We start from the raw sequence: 20,436 nt of genomic DNA, 5'->3' as shown, positions 1-20,436 counted from the left end.
AATTTATTTGTGGTGTTTCGCATGCACAAAAGATTTGATGTGATGCTGTGAGAAGAGGGGTGGATTTACTTCTTATTCACTCAGCTGCATCAAATACCATCACATCCATATAACCCTGGTTTAGACTGTCACTCTTACCTCTACGATTAAGCCCGAGGGAGAGTGAAATATGTTAGAATTATGGCAGACGAGAGGAGACTGAGCAGAAGCAGATCTTCTAATGATCAATCACTAGGCTGAAATTTAATGGGTAGCTCTACTTCTCAATTGAGATTTGTGCTATTGAGCCAGACGGGCTGTTTTGAGCATCAACATCTGGCAGTGTTTTTGAGTTGGCAAGTGGATATGTGCAGCAATACCTTTTAAAAGGGGGAATACTCTTAAATTAGCCTCAAGCCAGTAGGTTTTGGACCTACTCATCTGCAAGCTCTCCCTGCCAAACATCACTCCATCCAAGTAGGGGAGCACCTTCATAGCAAGGAGAACTTGTTTCCTGCTTTGGAGTCCATGTCTTCTTGCAGAAGGAGTTGGCAAAAGGAATTTTTTTTTGACCTAGGGGGCATCTGGCTTATGTACTATGGCTCACTGGCCTAGTGCATAACCCAGAAAATTAGTTTAGTTTATTGTATAAAGTGATATACTCACAAAAGGATAAAAAAAAAAAATCAAAAAGGCACTACACGACCTGAGTCCTCGTGTAGGTACTGGCTCTGAGGAAGAGGCGTAGCCTTGAAACGCATTAGTAATTTGGAGGTCTATAAACCCCTTTTAGACACCATCCATGGAGATTGGAACATGCTGTATTTCATATGATGTGCCTTTGATTTTTATCCTTTTGTGAGTATATCACTTTTTATACATAAAACAAATTTTCTTAGGTAATGCACTACGCCAGTGCATCCTATTTTTTTTGTACGAAGTTCATTTGGATTGCCCTGGTCCATTGAGGGCAGGAAGGCGTGCATCCTATGTGTGGTTACAGTTGCTGCGGAGTCCATCGCCCAGCGCAGGAGTCAAAGCATTTGCTAGGGGTTTTTTATGTACTATGGCACCAGGATACTCTTGCACACAGTTACCTTTTGGATGTAATCATCCAGAGCCAGTTCAAATGAAATTTCTCTTGAAAAGGCAAGCATTCACCCTACTTCTTTACAAAAGGCAACGTCGCTGACCAACACTTCAGCCATAAAAAACCTAAGTATGTGCCCTTACAGGATGCCCAGACAAGAGAACTTGAAAAGGCATGCACTGAGAAACTAGTATCTCCCCAACTCCATATTCCTGTAGTCAGGGTCTCTATCTTTCAGCAAGCTAAAAACTTGAGGCTTTGGACACATGCCCACAACCACACCCAAGGGAGCTGTGTCCAAGTTCCTACTTACAAGATAAAAGGAATATGGGAACCCTCTCCACTGCTGCTGATACATGGTCTACTCAATAGAGAAAAACGAATTCTAATGAGCAGTCCGTCAGCTGAAAGGGTTGGGTGCTGTATAAAGACATGTGCTGGTACCCTCGAAAAACAAGGTAGCAGCTTGTAACCCACCATGGCTTGCCCCCTTTCCACCAATGGTCCACCTCCCTTTAGCAGTGATATACAGTAGTAGTATCCAAGCTAAGATGCTCTACAGAGCACACAGGCCCAGAAAGCCAGCCAATTCTGCTGTATAGGAAGTGGCCACTAGCCAACTGCACCCCTTCCATGACATCATTGGTTCACACTGCACCTACCATGTTCTCAGCACTCATCTTCCTGCCTTTGTGCCATTTTACAGTATCTCTCAGCCTCCCTGAGTGCCATATTGTGGTGATGGAGCTAGGGGCAGTCTGGGAGGATTTTAGCACAAACATACAAAAGTAAAAACTGTAGTCAAATAAAGGGGGAGCACACAAGGACATTTTTGGCCAGGAAGGGGGTGGGTGGAAAGGGGGACCTGCCCACTAACCCATTACGGACCGTTGGGCACCAGCAATAGAAGGGCTTCAACAGAGGTGCTCACCAATCTTTCCAGCAGCAGTAACAACTCTTCCCCCCCCCCCAATCTTCTGGAAAGTTCAAACTTCACCTGCCATAAGGATTTGCAGAGATACGACTCCCCAGCTTGGTGTCACTGCCCTGGACAGGTCACCAAGGCAATATCATTGCACAGGGTCCCATTACACAGAGACCAGTGCTGAAGGGAAACATTATAAGCAGTTGTGTGTCCAGTACAGTGTCAGGATACGGTTCCTCTAAGCCAACTGTTGTAGGCAACAGATACAGATAAGCCAGTCTTCTAAAGCCACATGGTACCTTGAGGAAAAACTAGCTAAATTTTTGTGCCAAGACATCACCTTAGGACATTGCCAAAAAAAATACCCTGCAAACTAGGCCCATCTTCAGTTTTTGCCTAGTGTCCAATCAACTGAAGGTGGCAGCCTAACTATGACAATGGATAAGAAGATACCCTGTGTCCCGGGACATACGATAAAGCAACCCCCACCTCCCCACCCATGTCTCCTATATTATTATACAGTATTTATATAGCACCAAAAGGTTTGCTCAGCGCTGTACAATAGCAAGGGGGACAGAACATGAGACAAGACAGAAACAATACAAGAGGGGTTCTATATAGGGCTGCTGTGCTGCTAGCAGTTGCTCAGTAGAATCTCGGCTGCATATTTCCACCCGAAAAACCCAGTAAAAGCAATGGTCATGTGACCAATTCAAAATAAATATTCAATAGGGGTGTTTGGAAGCAAATTTTACACTTTAATAACAGTATTTTTTTTCCACCTGCTGTTACTGTGGCATATTTTTTGTTTGTATAAACCTTACATCTGCTTTGCTTATCCTTGTGTTGAATGACTAAAATACATTGAAAAAACAAAAAACAAACCACACTTTTGGACATTTTATTTACAAAACCATTTAGCTGAACAAAGCTGAACTAAAAAAAAAAGAAAAAAAAAGGAAAAAAAATCTGCAGTAAGATGGAAATATAGAATTAACGAGGAATTGCTGTGTGGAACTTGACATCCAGTTAAAGAAAACAAACAAAAAAAAAAAAAAAAAAACACACACACAAAAGCACTATGGGAGGGGGAAAAAAGGAACCAAGAGAGCCATGGTATAAAGGGCCAAGAAAACTAACACAGTAATGGGTGGACCTACCTGTATATTTAGGGGGGAGAAAAAAAAAAAATTAAAAAAAAAATTAAAAGTCCCACACCAAACTTCTCCACCTAAGATATTGGTCAGGACACCACTGCATGGAAGTGTCTATATCCTTAAAAATCTTGCCAAAGGTTTCTGCAATTCTTCTGTTGGAACAGGGATCTACCGTGAGTGAAAGTTCTTAATAAACTATGAATACTGGCAATATCAAGATGGGGACAGAGTGCAAAAAGGTTTCATTACAATGAAGCCTTTACCTACCTGTGAAAGTTCAAAATAAAATAAAAACCTTTTAAAATGGTTGATACAACAGTCCCTGAATGCATCACAAATATGACAGGACTGGGTGAGGGGTAAGGTCAGATGTATAAAGACCTGACCACCTAGCATAATTCAAAAGCTTTCTAGTGTAGATGGCCACAACTACCAACAAAGCAAGCTATAAAAAGACTGGTCCTGACACCCTTGATCACACTGAACATGAGGTACTGAGACTGCTCCCTCAACTTCAGTTCAGCTTACAACTTCAAGCTTCAGTTCAACTTACTCAAGATAAACAAAAACGGGAAATTGACAAAAGTACATTACAAAACTGAAACCAGCTCAAAAGACAAAAAAAAAAAATGCCATCCAACTACAGGCTCACTTTCGAGAGGGAGGAGGTGGAGGTGGGGGAGGGGGTGGGTACTGATAACTGGCTGCTTGATTCATGTAGTTCAGTAAAGAGGCCCCGGGCGGGGCGAACTGCTGGGACATCAGCGGCTGTGGTGCTTGACCGTATGCTGTAGCACCATAGCTGCCCGGTGCCCCTGCTGTAAAAGCGCCCTGCCCGTAGCCATACTGGGTAGGTTGAAAGTTTGTATTCTGCCCTCCATAGCCATATCCCTGCCGACCTTGGTCCCTTCCAGTCCCATTGCTAGAAAGTCCAACATCTCTGTTGTTCCGCATATCACGTCTGCCCATTTCTTTGCCACGCATTCTTCTCTCGCATTCTTCTTGGTACATCATGTTTGGGTTGTTATTAGTGGGAATAGTGCGGTACCTAGAGCGGCCACCTAATAAACAAAAAAAAAAAATAAAAAAATAAGGAATTTTGCAGACCACAAATTTTTACGAAATAGACAAATATTAACTACTTCAACTGCCCACAGTACATTTACTGCAGGTGGGCAGGCAGAAGCAGGCTGGATCATGTACGTTATCCAGCCCAGTTAGGGGCACACATGCGGCCACACGTTGCCAACCCCTACTGTCACTGGCTACATCAGGATTTTGTCAACATGTCCTGGCCAATGATTTATGGCAGTAGCCAATCACAACACAGAGCCCTATGTTTACAAAACACACAGGGCTTTGTACAAAGATCTGCGGTCTGGCTGTTTCTTCTCCCTGCTTAAAAAAACAGCCAGATCTGTAAGTAAAATCAGTACATATTACACTTGTTAGGCACAGTTAACTCCTTTGATTGCCCCTTGATGTTAACCCCTTCCCAGCCAGTATTAGCACTGATCACTGTATTAGTGTCACTATTGATTTCAGTCAGTGTATTTTCCAGCCTGTGTCAGCTAGTGTCAGATTTCTCACCACACTATTACAGTTCCACTAGAAGTCACGGATCACCACCATTACTAGAATAGCATCATAGCTGTGTAAATTCCAGTATATATACACGCACCATAGTTTGTATTATAATATTATGTAAAACATATATAATATTATGTAATATTTTTTGTTTTTTAAACAGACATGTATTAGAATACAATTTTGGCCTAAATTTATGGAGAAATTTGAGGTTTTCATTGGATAGGTTTTTAAACAGTAGAAAATGGTTCTTTCCAAAATGTTCGGTCTTTGTTCGTCTATATAATAAAATATACAACCCAGTGGTGATCAAATACCTTCAAAAGAAAGCTCCATTTGTGTGTGTGGGGGGGGACTGATATTTGATTTGCATTCAGCGTTGTGCGACTGCTCAATTACCAGTGAAAGCAGCATAGTGCTGAATAGCAAAAAATGCCCTGCTCATGAAGGAGGTAAAACCTTCCATCGGTCAAGTGGCTAAATTTCCTATCTTTTGTAAGCTGGAATACACACAGCAATTCACCAGAAAAAAAAACAAACTGTCTACTAAACTACAAAAAAACAAACCATCAATAGCTCAATTCTCCATTGTGAAAAGCAAGTCCTAAAAACAGAAGAACTCCACTCTCATCTCTGTCTAACTTCAACTGGTGCTTGGCGGAAAACGTTGTTGCTCATTTCCCGCCCTCTACGGGTGTGTCTCCAAATTAACACTAAAGTAAGTGCAAGCAGGCACACTGTCTCTGATGTCCAGCCTCCCACAAGACCCAGCGACTGTCAGACGTTCCTCTGGGTTACAGGCAAAGTCATTCAGTTACTGCATCTTTTGTGGTGAGCACAACATCCATACAGACACACACGTGTTTAAAATAATAATAGCAGTGTGTTGAAAAGAGTGAATAAAGCTCAAAATCCTTCTAATAGCTTTTATTTCCATACACACAAATGCATTGGGAACACTACACATTCTATTCCAAATCAAAGCATGAAGAAAAATATATCAAATTTGTGTTGTTCCTCTAAAAAAAAATTTAAGAAAAATGATTAGACTGTTCAAAAAAATAGCAGTGTTTGTATTCTTTACAAACTCAAACATTCACTATATAAACTGGAAAATGTTTGAAGATTTTGCTTTCCTTTGAATCACTTAATGAATATTTAGTTGTATAAGCACAGTTTCTGAGAACAGCTGTACATCTGTGTTGCATGGAGTCAACCAACTTCTGGCACCTGTGAACAGGTATTCCAGCCCAGGATGATTGGACTACATTCCACAGTTCTCTATTTCTTGGTTTTGCCTCAGAAACTGCATTTTTGATGTCACCCCACAAGTTTTCTATTGGATTAAGATCCGGGGATTGGGCTGGCCACTCCATAACGTCAACCTTGTTGGTCTGGAACCAAGATGTTGCACGTTTACTGGTGTGTTTGGGGTCGTTGTCTTGTTGGAATACCCATTTCAAGGGCATTTCCTCTTCAGCATAAGGCAGCATGACCTCTTCAAGTATTCTGATGTATTCAAACTGATCCATGATCCCTGGTATGCGATAATTAGGCCCAACACCGTAGTATGAGAAACATCCCCATATCATGATGCTTGCGGTTTTCACAGTGTACTGTGTACTGTGGCTTGAATTTAGTGTTTGAGGGTCGTCTGACAAACTGTCTCTGGCCACTAGACCCAAAAAGAACAATCTTACTTTTATCAGTCCACAAAATGTTGCGCCATTTCTCTTTAGGCCAGTCAATGTGCACTTTGGCAAATTGTAACCTCTTCTGCCTGTCTTTTTTTCAACAGTGGGACTTTGCGGGGGCTTCTTGCAGATTGCTTGGCTTCACATAGGCGTCTTCTAATTGTAACAGTACTCACAGGTAACTTTAGACCTTCTTCGATCTTCCTGGAGCTGATTGTTGGCTGAGTCCTTGCCATTTTGGCTATTCTGCTATCCATTCGAATGGTAGTTTTTCGCTGTCTTTCAGGTTTTGGTTGCCATTTTAAAGCATTTGCAATCATTTTAGCTAAGCAGCCTATCATTTTCTGCACTTCTTTATATGTTTTCCCCTCTCCAATCACCTTTTTAATCAAGGTACGCTGTTCTTCTGAACAATGTCTGGAACGACCCATTTTCCTCAGAATTTCAGAAAGAAATGCACTGTAACCAGCATGTATAACATTTCATGCCTTCCTTCCTTGAAAAACAGGTGGCAATTATTGCCCTTATTTAATGAATGAATGAGCTCACTAATAGAACTCCACACTGCTATTATTTTGAACATGCCCCTTTCAATTACACAGAATCAGCAGCATGCATGTCATGACTGTTGGATTGGATTTCTATTACTCCACTACATTAAATTATTTGCCATGTAGAAATATCATTTCTACCAAAAACAGTGATTGATCAGGTTAGTGATGTCTGACTGCTATTATTTTGAACACAACTGTGTGGGGGGGAGAGAGGGAGAGGGAGAGATAGAGATTCATATGGGCAAGGAAGAAAAAAAAAAAAAAAGAAGAAAAGAAAACCCACCACACCCTTTTTTCTGCTCTGAATGCAGTAGGAAGTGTGCTCTATGAGCTCTGCATCCTGTTTGGCACCTCGTTCGCTGGCTACAACAGCATCTCGGGTCCCCAGAGTGTGCTCTGAGCCCCCTGCTTTCACTTGGTTCCCCTGATTATCCTGATCTGAGATGGCTAAAAGGGGGAAAGAAAAATCGGGCCTTGCCTGAGTCGGCTGGGCAAGATGGCAGTAACCTGATCCGTGCATCCAAGGAGAAGCCGAGGGAGGCTGCACAAAAGTTCTTTGCCATGCCGCTCACCAGGGAAACTTCCCAGAAACTACTTTTGGTCTCCGCTACTGATCGGACAGACTGTACACAGATCCCTTCCCTCTTGCACTGGCAGACCAAGAGATCCCATCCTGCAGTCCCACAGTGATTATCCCTCCATCCCAGTCTCATTGGACAAAGCCTGCTGTTTCTATTGCAGATCATCCTGAACCCACCCTTAGAGAAACTCTACATGCGCCTCATCTGTGGCGGTTCTTACTGAGGAGGTGAAGGGGATGAGGATGGAATTGACCCTGGTGCGTCAAGATATGCAGAAAATGCAGGATCGCACTGCGGCCTTGGAGGGGAGAGAGTACCCTGGAAGAGGATTGGCAACCATTACATAGGGAAGTGCGATATGTGCAATCGATCGCTTCTACTAATACCTCTAGATTGGAAGTTTTGGAAAAAATCGGTTACAAGGAAACAATGTGCGCGCTGAGGGTAAAAATCCTGTAGCCTTTATTGAAGCTTGGCTGACCTCTGGCCGTGATACATTCTCCCCCATGTTTGCAGTAGAACGTGCAGAGTCCCAGTACGTGCTCCTCCGGTCGGCGCTCCTCCTCGGCCCTTTTTGTTCAGAAACCTCAATTAATTGGAACAGAGATACCATTCTCTCCAGGGCCACAGGCAAGGGTAACCTGTCAGTCGATAATGCTCAAGTATCCTTATTTCCAGATTTTTCCGTGCAAGTTCAAAAGCAACGTACAAAATTCCAGGATGTCAAGAGGCGTCTTCAGGCATTGGGCCTTCAATATGCCATGCTATAACCGGCTAAACTTTGCATGCTTGCGGATGACACTTCTCACTTTGATAATCCTAATGCAGCCTTGCAGTGGTTGGATGGAGTGGAACAATAGACCAGATGCGATTTCTCCTGCGCTCTAGGGCCCAGACCGGTGGCAAGTAGATGGAACCAAAACCAGAAAAAACGACCACCAGTGTATTTAAAGGTTGTGCAGCTCCAAAACAAGACTGGGGAAGCCCGACCGATACTGCAAAGTGAAACAAAAAACAAGAAGCGCACCAACCTTGCGCAATACCTCAGTAACCAAATTTATTAAATGAAGAATGGTACTCACAAACAGCGAATAAAATCTGGCATGTAGTCCTCGAAGGGACTTCAGAGATAAGGAGCCAGCGCGAATCCCATCATGGGGGTAGACATTCAGTACAGCTGACGCGTTTCGAAGGCCATTCCTTCTTCCTCAAGAGCATGGCCTTCGAAACGCGTCAGTGGTACTGAGTGTCTACCCCCATGAGGGGATTCGCGCTGGCTCCTTATCTCTGAAGTCCCTTTGAGGACTACATGCCTGATTTTATTCGCTGTTTGTGAGTACCATTCTTCAATTAATAAATTTGGTTACTGAGGTAATGTGCAAGGTTGGCGCGCTTCTTGTTTTTTGTTTCACTTTGGAGTGGAACAATGCCTGGCAAACTCCCCTGGAATCTGACCTTGGGGACCTGGTTCATCCTTAAGTGCCTACGCCCCAGCGTAGCAGAACAGCGGGGTATTGTTCTAACATTTCCTTCCGTTTTTGTATCAGATTTTTTTTCCAGCTTAATTTGGGGCTCCTCCCCTCTTGGGCATTTCTTACATTTACCTGCTGTGTGCTTGTCCACGAGACACTGTGCAAACACCAACCTGTTTTTGGTCCTGAGGGGACTTTTTGGCCTCCTGCCAGTGTCTTCAATTAATATTTTTATGGCTCTGTTGGCCTACATGTCGGTAATAATTTCAGTATTCCCCCTTGTTTTGTTTTTGGTTCACCTGGGATGTCTGTGTTTAGTAGAGTGCATGTTGCTGGGTTTATCTTCCCTGCTTCCTGCGGGTGTCCTCCTAGTCACCCTGACTCATGTGAAATGGTCCCTTCCAACTGCCTACCTGCTCATTGCTCCCTTCGGGGGGCATTATATCTGTCCACAATTGAGTTATCCTTCCCATCTAATACATATGTATTATGTCTATCTCCCATAAGGAATTGATGTTTTTATCCTGGAATGTAAGGGGCCTGGGAGATCAAACTAAACAGGGTGCTGTCTTCCACGTACTTAGACATTTAAAACCGTCTGTAGTATGTTTGCAGGAAACCGATTTGAAATCTGACACTGTCGGTACCCTCCGCTCTTGTTTATTTCTCACACAATATCTTTCCACTCCACGTTTTCTAGAGGTGTGTGTATCCTCATGTCTATTCAATTTGTTCATGTCCAGAAGTGGATTGATGCACAAGGCAGGTATATTTTCCTACTGTGTCGTTCGAATGGGTTTCACTGCATAGAGGCTGCGGTATATATCCCTCCGCCCTACTCTTCAGAAGTCATTAAACGCCTAGCTCACTTTATGGCCAATCATCCTGATGTTCCCCCATTGGCAATGGGTGATGACAATTGCTTACTACCTAGCTTGGATAAATTGCCTTTGGGCGGTAGGGGCAGACAATTATCCTCTCAGCTTACGCCATTTGCTAATTTATTGGTGGAACTGAGCCTCCGGGATGTGTGGCGGATTAAGTATCCGACAGCAAAATGTTATTCATGTTTTTCTGCTACTCATGATGGGCTTTCATGCACTGATTTGGGCCTTGGGAACATGACTATCCTGTCATATGTGTTTGATGCTGCGTATGAACCCATGGCTATCTGACCATGCCCCTTTCTGGGTCAAGCTACAGGTGTGTTATACCCGATCTCGTCCGCTGTGGAAGGTGAACCCATTTTGGTTGACACTTTCCAGAGTCCGAGTTGATTCTGGGGGAGTTGTCAGACAATTTGCAACAGAATGAAGGCTTGTCCCCGCCTGGAATGATTTGGGATGCGATGAAGGCCTTCCTGCGGGGCTGGATTATCCAGGAGATTTCAGCAGTTGAGCATCTAACCGTACCTTTTCCTCCCACTCCCTGGATCTACGCTTAACAGCGGGAGGTTCAGATGATCCAAGACCCTGTAACCGCACCTCCTGGAAAGAGGCCCAAGCCCTTTATGAATCAGTGCTTACTCAAGTGACAGATAAGAAGCGATATTTTTTGTAACAAAAATATTTTGAGGAAGGGGAAAGTACAGGGCACCTTCCTGCTCTTGTGGCGAAGTCACAACAAGGGGTGTTCACCGTAGACAAGATTGAGGATGCTGATGGAATGATTTGCATGAGTCATGCGGAAATCCTGAGAGTTTTACCACCTTTATGATGGTCTGTATGCTTCTAAAACTAACCACCCATTCTGAGCTTTTGAAGTTTCTAGACACCTCTCTGGTCAGTCTCCGATAAAACCGGAAAAGAGCAGAATTAGAGATGCCAATTACTGTTGAGGAATTATCTGACGCTTTGGAAGGCACCCCCAGTAACAAATCTCCGGGTTCAGACAGATTGCCATTCGAAATCTATGATATGGTGCGCAACTCCTCCCAGCATTACTCAATGCCGCCATGGATAGAAACGGTTTGCCCCCTATCCATGAAGGAAGCTGTCATAGTATTACTGAAGCCTGGAAAAGATCAATTAAAACCCGACTCCTACCGACCTATTTCTCTCCTGAATACGGATGCTAAATTGTTGGCCCGGGTTCTAGCTACTAGACTGGCGCGGATTATTGCGAATATTGTAAAGATCAGTCTGGGTTTATTCCTACTAAAGCGACGGCTAATAATATTCATACTTTTTTGTAATTTGCAAAATTCCGGCGGAAAATCCTGGGGGGAGGGCAATTTTGTCTTTGGATGCAGTCAAGGCATTTGATAGTGTAGAATGGCCTGATCTATGGGAAGTATTGTCTAGATTCGGCTTTGGTCCTAAGTTCATTAGCTGGGTACGGCTTCTCTATGCGGCCCCTAATGCCCAGATCCGGGTTAACGGGGATTTGTCAGATTCATTCAGGCTGCAGAGGGTAATGAGACAGGGTTGTCCTCTCGCCTTTTTGTTTGCTTTAGCATTAGAACCTTTAGCAATTTTGGTGCAACAATCTCCGGACATTGTCAGTTGTACAAGAGGTGTTCTTTCGGAAAAGATCCCTTTATGCGCATGACACACTGTTATATTTGGGCGATACCTCCATATCCTTAGATGCTGTTATGTCCCTTATTGAATGCTTTTGTGGGGTTGGCGGTACCTGAGCCCAGACTTTATTTTCTGCTGGCCCAATTGCAGCAACTGGTCGGCTGGGATTTATCTAATAATACTGATCCCATTATTAGTTTGATTTCCCTTCCTGATCCCACCATTTCGGCTCTCTCATCTTTAGATAGCTCTACCGGTCCTTCCATCCACAGGTCCAACTGCGGACGTCTTGAGGCGCGTCTGGAGTATGGTAAAAGCGTCCTTTCATATTACCGGCTTTCTTTCCTGTACTCCCTTGTGGAATAATCCGCAATATGTAGAACTGGCTAAACTGGAGGTTTTTCACAACTGGAGGGATCGAGGACTGCAATTTGAATATCAGCTGTATTTGCTGGCAATCCTAAAGTCCTTTTCTCAACTGCAAACAGAATTTACATTTACACATAAGCATCGTTATCTTCAGCTACGCCATGCGATACAGGCTCAGTCTTCACTCTCTAATCTCACATTGACTCAGTTTTTCTTAAGGATGTCACTCAAGCAATCCATAAGGGCATAATTTCTCGGGTATACTCCCAGCTATTGTCTACAGTACAGGATCAAGCCAGTCTCCGGAGCAGGGCGCAGTGATCCCGAGATATTGCAGAGTTTGCTGGAGATGTCTGGGATGCCGCCCTGGAATCTGTTTCAGGAATTTCCTTCTCCCTCTCATAAATTGTTTCTTCTCCATTGAGCGTATATCCCCAAGTTACATAGATATTGGATTGAGATTCTCCAACTTATTTCTCTAGTATCGCAATATACTGTTCCCCAGGATCCCTTGCATTGTTTGTTGGGCACACTGGACCAAGAACTGTTCCAACCAGGTTATATTATAGTATCTAGACTTTTATATTTGGTTAGGAAGTTGATAAAAAGGTACTGGTTATCATCGGCTCCTCCGACTAGTAAGCAATGGATAGATTATGTTCTATAACACCCACGGGAGAAACCCACGTACCAACATAGCAATGCTCATCGTAAGTTCCAACAGGTATGGCAGGGTTGGCTGGATACACCTGGGCTCACCCCTCCTCAATTGACAGTGGACCGACTTCTGCAGGTGTGATATTTTATATCAGGTGTGTGGCTCCACTACTTCCCCTGGGGGAGTTCATGTGCATCTCCCATTATTTTTAATGAGACATCTTGGATGAACCAGTGGTTGTTGGTGATGTGGTTTTTTTTTTTTTATCTGTTTGAAGACGTTTTGGGCTTTGTTCCTTTCATCCATTTCTGTTCACATCTGGTCGGGAAGGAATAAGACTTAAAAAGGAAAAAAGCAAGATATTGTCAAGAAAGTTTTGGATCCTTGTGGTCGGTTTTATTTGATTACTATTTCTGTTATTCTGTTTATTACGGGATCTGCGTATCCAAGTTGCTCTATTTATGTGTAATCCTGCTGTTGCAGTAATGTCATTGTGGATTCTGTAAGTACTGTTCAATTTTCTCTATTATCTTAACAATAAAAGTTGTTTGGATAAAAAAAAAAAAATCTATGTATTCAGGAATTTCTGTCAGCTGTCCATATTATCCCTGGTAAGTGGCTTAGCAAGGCATTTTGAGGAGCAGCTAAAATGAGCCCCCAAATACCTGTTTCTAATGCAAGTGTAAAAAAGATCTTGGATTTGAGTCAGGGACATGTTTGAATCTGTTAGAAAAAGCTACATCCCATAAGGTTCTGTATCGCACATGGGAGTTGGGCTTCTACCCTACAAGATTCTCTGAGTTGAATCTTCTCCTTCCTGCAGCTGGGTATGAACCAGTGTTTTATCTTGCAGCATCCAAAGACCTCACTTCTTTATTTAGATCTTTGTTCAGGCTAGCCCCTGTAGTTCCCCTGGTTCTCTGTGCTATATAGACACACATGTAAACCCATTAGAGACATTCCTCTCTCTCACCCACAGGCTGATGTTTCTTGTAACCATCAAGCTCTGCAAGCGTCTGAATAAACCTTATATTTTGCACAGGATGGTATTGAAGGCCAGGATTTCCTTCTAGCCTACAATGGTACTGAAGGTCACTTCAACCAGGGGCATTGTTCTACTGTCCCTTCATTTGGCTTAGTTTATACACACAATAAACCTTTGTTGTAATTTTTTTGTTTGTTTTAACTGTGGTATTCTTATTTCAGGTGGTGTAACTATTGACATGGAACACTGAAAAATCTGAGTCAGTGCAATCAAGGATAGACTATATGCAAAAGGCAATGAATCATAAAATGGTAAGGTCAAAGCATCGCATTCAGTTTTACAGGCTGCCCTTATGTACTTTGGGTAGTCTAATGTGAATGTACAGCCCAAACTTTTTTTTTTTTTTTTTTTTTCTTCAGTATTGAATACAGAAGAGAACTCCTTCACAGTCTTTTTATTGCCATCTGTGTCCCTGCTAGGCAGATTTAATAACCTTTAAACACATTTTTGGGTATATGTAGAACTTAAAAGTAGAACTTTGGCTAGGCTATGGACATCCAAATATTCAAGTTGAATGACTTCTCTCCTTCTACTGCAATTCTGGAGGATGAATTTCCGCACATAGCAGCTACAAAAGGTCAGTAAAGGCTTACTGTAAAGCTTATTTGTTGCTGGTTAAAAATAGTTAAAATATTGAATGTCTATATAGCCTGGTCACACCGTTACTTTAAGTTTGAGACAGAGGTCAATACCCAAACACTACTTTACCTACCTCCTCCACCTCCACGGCCATGATCCACCAGTTGCATAAGCTTAGGATTTATAGTTTGGTTAGCTTCCTGTAATACTTTGACCAACTCACGAGCTTGCTTCAAGTTCCCAGGGGTGAAAAAGGTGTAAGCTGTACCCTTATTTGTACTACGAGCTGTACGTCCAATTCGGTGCACATAATCTTCTGAGCTATTTGGGTAATCATAGTTAATGACGAACTTGACATCTTCCACATCTGTTCATTGATCAGAAAAATTGATGTGTTTGGAAAAAGGAACACATCAGGAAAGGGACAAAAAAAAAATCAAGTTAGACACAGCCAAAGAGATTAAAAAAAAAAAAAAAAAAAAAGTAAATTACCAATTTACTAAAATACTGCAGTAGATCTAACCTTAGTGGGATTACCTACAATGGGAGAATACAGATTTCCCCTGTATAACCTCAACTGCCTATTAAACATTTTTATTTCACTAGTATCAAATTGCTATACTCTGCAATCAGCACAAGATGACCTTGTTACTTTTAAAACACTACCATGTAACTAATAAAATAAAAAAAACTGTGAATTGCATGTTCTCCCTGTGCCTGCGTGGGTTTCCTCCGGGTACTCCGGTTTCCTCCCAAACTCCAAAGACATGCTGGTAGGTTAATTGTCCCGTCTAAATTGTCCCTAGTATGTGTCTGTATGAATGTGAGTTAGGGACCTTAGACTGTACGGCCCTTGAAGGTTAGGGACTGATGTGAATGTACAATATATATGTAAAGTGCTGCGTAAATTGACGGCGCTATATAAGTACCTGAAATAAATAATAAAAAAAACTGTTTTTATATAGCTTTGATTGTAACTTTTTTTTTTTTTTTTTTAGATATAGACACATTTTCTAAGTTTCTAAATGTTGGCCCGGAATGCGGATCCAGAATGCTGGATTAACATATGGGGAGAGGGGAATGTCTATCTAATTAAAACAGTTCACCTGATATATTTAAAGGCCTGGGCATTCAAAAATACTGTTATTTGAAATGGCATGCTCTACCCGTAACCTTGTGAAATACCACATTTTATATAAACTGGAAAAAAGAAAAAAAAAAAAGTTACGAAGTTCACTTAAAAATAATAGACCGAAGTTGAGCTACTTCATGGGATTCATCCTCGGGTGAGCTTATGTCCGGACCGATGCACACTCCCCTCAGCGAGGTGGGGGAACCAGCTGTTGCCAATCCCATCCTTTAGCGGTCTTACCGCCTTCATCCATGGACACAGGACCACCGTGGTGGGGAGCATGCATCAATGGTCCAGGCGCAGCAAGAGGTCCCAACACGTGCACTGGCTTGGCTAGACGATTTTGTGGATGAGCCACTAGCTTCAACTTCAGAGAGCCTGTCAATGAGCGAAGAGAGACCCCATCCTCCAACACTCAACATCTGCTGTGAACAGTTAACTAAACTGTGAAGTGTAAACCCCACAGTTTCATATGTCCTATTGTGGGAAAGAACAAAATGATGACTTTGCATTAAGAGGTCTGTTTCTTATTACAGAAGATCACTTAGCTGCAGGTAACATCGGTTGCTGTGTATATAGTTTATGTGGGGAGGAAAAGTGGCAAAAAAAAAAAAATAAGTACATTTTGGGATATGTAAGATAGCAAAACAGGCTTACAAAATAGCTGGGGTGGAGTCATTTTTAACCAGGCTAGGGGTGGGGGATTTCAAATTGGACATGACAGGAATCATAAATGGCTTTATATGTTCATGGCTGTCCCAAATAGGAAGTAAAACATACCTTGCAGCATTTTAGCTCCCTGTAATTTATCAAGGAGCTTATATTGGAAATAAAGTGAGTCACAGTAGTCTGAGGACATACAGCAGAAGGGGCTATTCTTCTGCTTCAATAGCCAATAGACTTCCCAAAGTCTTCCATGGCTTGGGACTTCCCCACAGCTGCTCAGGGCATAGCATAGTGGGAAGCACCAGTTGATCTCCCTTCTAGAAAGGTGGTCCGTCTATACAGTAAGACATGATATTCAAACCAGCAGCCATAAAGGTGAGGGGCTGTAGACCAATCTCGGTGCTCAGGATGGAAAGCACACATTTTGCACCCCAACGTAGAAAGGGAAAGTTTAGGGGGTTGGAGATGCAGACCGAAAAACTGCCTCTTCAGTACAAGACCTTTGCGAGGGAAGAGTGTGAGAAGCCAGTGCCCCTTAGGTGGGCAGCTTCCAGCGTTCAATCCCCTCTATTTTCGTCAGGCCCCTGGCCCTGTACTGAGAGAGATCTGCAGCTTCTGTCAAAAACAAACAAAAAAAAAAAAGGTAAGATTTAATATTGCAAACTACTTTAAAAAGGTATATATATATATATAGTAAATAACCTAAATTGAGCACAGAAAGACTCCATAACGTAACAGCAACTTACCTGTCACCTAAAATTGACTGCAGAAAATAGTAATGCACAGCAGATAGCAATGCATTTTATGAATAAATCACAACAGCATATGAGCGGTCAGTTGAAAATAGTTCATTACTCTTTTAAAAGGCCTTTAGTTCACCACACACTGCAGGGTTTATCTTTACTTGTGGAAAGTCACTGCTACACACTGTTCCATACTAGTGAACCACCTTTCCATTGGGGAGAAGGAGACCAGGAAGTTTTCTAAATATTAGAATTTAAATCTTTTGTCTTTTTGCCAATAATGGCAAACTTGAGCAAGCTCTCCAATGCCGAGAACATCTAATGAATAGAAGCATCTTTTTACACCTCCAATAATACAAGAATAAATAATGAAAACAAACCAAGACTAGAATGGCTACAAGTAACAAGAAACAGACTGAGGGACTTAGTTTTGCAACATAAAATCTGCTTTGGTTTCAACTAGATTTTGAATAAAAGCATACATATTAACTTACTAATAAATGTTACAAGATCAGAACAATTAAACCAAGTAAAACTAGAGCAACAATGTGCTCTGTATAATGCAAGTGCATAATATTTTAAAATACTCAGTGGTAAAAAAAACAAAAAAAAAAAAACACACACACACACACGCAGCGTTGAATATCCTATAATCGGAGAGTGCCACCACTATTAGAGAAAACACATACTTCACTTGAAAGAAATTGTTTTATAAATACACTGAGCCTGAAAGTTACAAACCTAGACCTCGAGAAGCAACATCTGTGGCAATTAAAATTGGGGCTTTTCCAGTGCGAAATTCTGAAGGGGAAAAAAAAAACACAGCACTTTAACAACTCAATACATTTAGATATAAAAATATATATATATTCCTGAAACATTATGTTGAAGAATTTGTATGTGATCGAATTCCAAATAAAAATTGGAGAAAAAAAAAACGTGGAGGGAAAACCTAACACGGAAAAGACTGTTAACCACTTCCCGCCGAAGGTACACACACACATACATACATATATATATATACTGTACATACACACACACCGTATTTTCCGGCGTATAATACGACTGGGCGTATAAGACGACCCCCTACTTTTCCTGTTAAAATATAGTGTTTGGGCTATACTCGCCGTATAAGACTACCCCTCTTCCAACACACACCAAATAAAAATTAAAAAACATCAGATTTGATTTCAATATGGTATGGTATTCCAATGATGGGGCACGATTCCTCGCTCTGACACAAATGATGGTGCCCCATCATTAGTGTCAGTGTGTGAGGAATAGCGTCCCATCATTAGTGTCAGAACGAGGAATAGCGCCCCATCATTGGTGTCAGTGGGAGGAATAGCGCCCCATCATTGGTGTCAGTGGGAGGAATAGCGCCCCATCATTGGTGTCAGTGGGAGGAATAGCGCCCCATCATTGGTGTCAGTGGGAGGAATAGCGCCCCATCATTGGTGTCAGTGGGAGGAATAGCGCCCCATCATTGGTGTCAGTGGGAGGAATAGCGCCCCATCATTGGTGTCAGTGGGAGGAATAGCGCCCCATCATTGGTGTCAGTGGGAGGAATAGCGCCCCATCATTGGTGTCAGTGGGAGGAATAGCGCCCCATCATTGGTGTCAGTGGGAGGAATAGCGCCCCATCATTGGTGTCAGTGGGAGGAATAGCGCCCCATCATTGGTGTCAGTGGGAGGAATAGCGCCCCATCATTGGTGTCAGTGGGAGGAATAGCGCCCCATCATTGGTGTCAGTGGGAGGAATAGCGCCCCATCATTGGTGTCAGTGGGAGGAATAGTACCCCGTCAGTGGGGAGAGGAATAGTGCCCCATCGTTGGTGTCAGTGGGGGGAGGAATAGTGCCCCATCGTTGGTGTCAGTGGGGGGAGGAATAGTGCCCCATCGTTGGTGTCAGTGGGGGGAGGAATAGTGCCCCATCGTTGGTGTCAGTGGGGGGAGGAATAGTGCCCCATCGTTGGTGTCAGTGGGGGGAGGAATAGTGCCCCATCGTTGGTGTCAGTGACACCAATGATGGGACACTATTCCTCCCACTGACACCAATGACACTTGCTGACCCCTGTTCCAGTATGGTGCTGCTGCAGCCAGCATATGTGGTTGCAGCAGCACCTCTGCACTGCACACTTACCGGCTGCTCCCTCACTCGATTTTCGCGGGTCCGCTCGGCTCCGCCTCCTCGCCCATGATTGGCCGCCTGTGTGCCTTTCCCGAGCTACAGTTCTGGCGGCCAATCACCGGTGAGGAGGTGGAGCCGAGCGGCAGGAGTGAGGGAGTGGCCGAATCAGCAGCGCTTCCTGGATGGATCGTCGTGGGAGCCAGGTAAGAGACAGCAGCTCTCTGCCCACCCCTGTACTTAGTGTCCCTTCCGTTGGAAGGGGGTGGACGGCGGCAGCACCGCGCCGCCCCCCTAAAAAGTGCCGCCCTGACGTATACCGGCGTATAAGATGACCCCCGACTTTTGAGAAGATTTTCATGGGTCAAAAAGTCGTCTTATACGCCGGAAAATACGGTATATATATATATATATATATATATATATATATATATATATATATATATATATATATAGGGGCTCTCAGCAGGTGGGCGGCCCAATGTAAACAGTTTTCTGTGTTGAGAGCATGCTCCAAAACACAGTTACCAGCAGGTAGCAGAAAGCTCCCAATGCATACTTGCGATTGGAAGTTTTCCAATCATGTGACCGCTGTGACTGCCAATCAGTGGTCACATGACCGGAATGCCCACCTCCCAGCATTTAGAACCTCTTAAAGGGCCGGGAGGCAGCAGGAAGAGGTTAAACTTTAAATTTTGTAAATGGATTTTTGTACAAGTATTCTTTTTTTTTTTAAAGCAAAAAGGACTAAAAATGGGTATGAATGCCAATTAAAGAAAAAGCAACAATTCCATTATAAAGCAATAAAAGAAGCAAATTACAAGCAAATATAGACCTAAACCAAAAACTCACCATTCAGGACCCAATCACGCTCCTGTTGACTCTTATCACCATGAATACACATAGCAGGCCACCTACAGAGGTTAAACAAGACATAAATGTAAATTAGAACTTGTACAAGAACTGAAACAAAGATTTCCTTACATAGAGAGATTTTCATGGATAAAACCAGGGCTTCATTTACATAGGTGCAAAACAGCATGAATGAAGCATTTGTTTACACATCCAGAGTTGCTGATTTTGTCTATTTTACGCTCCAGTAGTATGCTCCTGTATTCGGGCATCTCACTCCTCCTGTTGCATTATCTTTCACATAAACTAATCTACACACTGGACATGGAAAGCAGATCTTTTTCATAACTGCTTCATCATATAGGCAAACCCTGTAGCTCCAGATCCCACCACTACCCAAATTCATGGCCCTTCAAAATCTCTTACCCATCACGTCTCATTCTGCGTGTTAAGTCATCACACCGGCGTTTGGTTTCAACAAAAATAATAGTTTTATTTTCTTTCTCTGCCATTATCTCTTCCATAAGTTGGATAAGCCTGAAAGAAATAAGACTGACATTAACCACCACAGACAAGCAAATCTAGATGGAAACCTTAAAAAAATGTTTTAACCAATGGTGCCCTACATCTCCTAGTGTAGTAATTAAAGTGGTTGTAAAGGCTTAAGGTTTTATTTACCTTCATGCATTCTATGCATGAAGGT

At 42.8% G+C, this 20,436-nt stretch overlaps 1 protein-coding gene across 1 annotated transcript in view; it reads right to left on the bottom strand.

Annotated features, from left to right (window-relative positions):
- Positions 1–2,881: 2,881 nt before the first annotated feature.
- DDX17 (DEAD-box helicase 17) overlaps positions 2,882–20,436 on the bottom strand; it is a 55,893-nt gene continuing 38,338 nt past the window's right edge. Inside the window, exons 9-13 of the mRNA XM_089681987.1 lie at positions 20,160–20,270; positions 19,734–19,795; positions 17,495–17,554; positions 14,346–14,579; positions 2,882–4,212 (exon numbers count right to left, since the gene is read on the bottom strand). Coding sequence (XP_089538113.1) covers positions 3,800–4,212; positions 14,346–14,579; positions 17,495–17,554; positions 19,734–19,795; positions 20,160–20,270 — 880 coding nt within the window. The 3' untranslated portion in view covers positions 2,882–3,799. The remainder of the gene's footprint in view (positions 4,213–14,345; positions 14,580–17,494; positions 17,555–19,733; positions 19,796–20,159; positions 20,271–20,436) is intronic.

This window comes from Staurois parvus, unplaced genomic scaffold (genome assembly GCF_062004578.1).
Source record: "Staurois parvus isolate SC_StPar_1 unplaced genomic scaffold, SC_StPar_1.0 ptg000282l, whole genome shotgun sequence".
NCBI classification, from domain to species: Eukaryota; Metazoa; Chordata; class Amphibia; order Anura; family Ranidae; genus Staurois; species Staurois parvus.
This window is presented reverse-complemented; position numbering and strand designations above follow the sequence as displayed.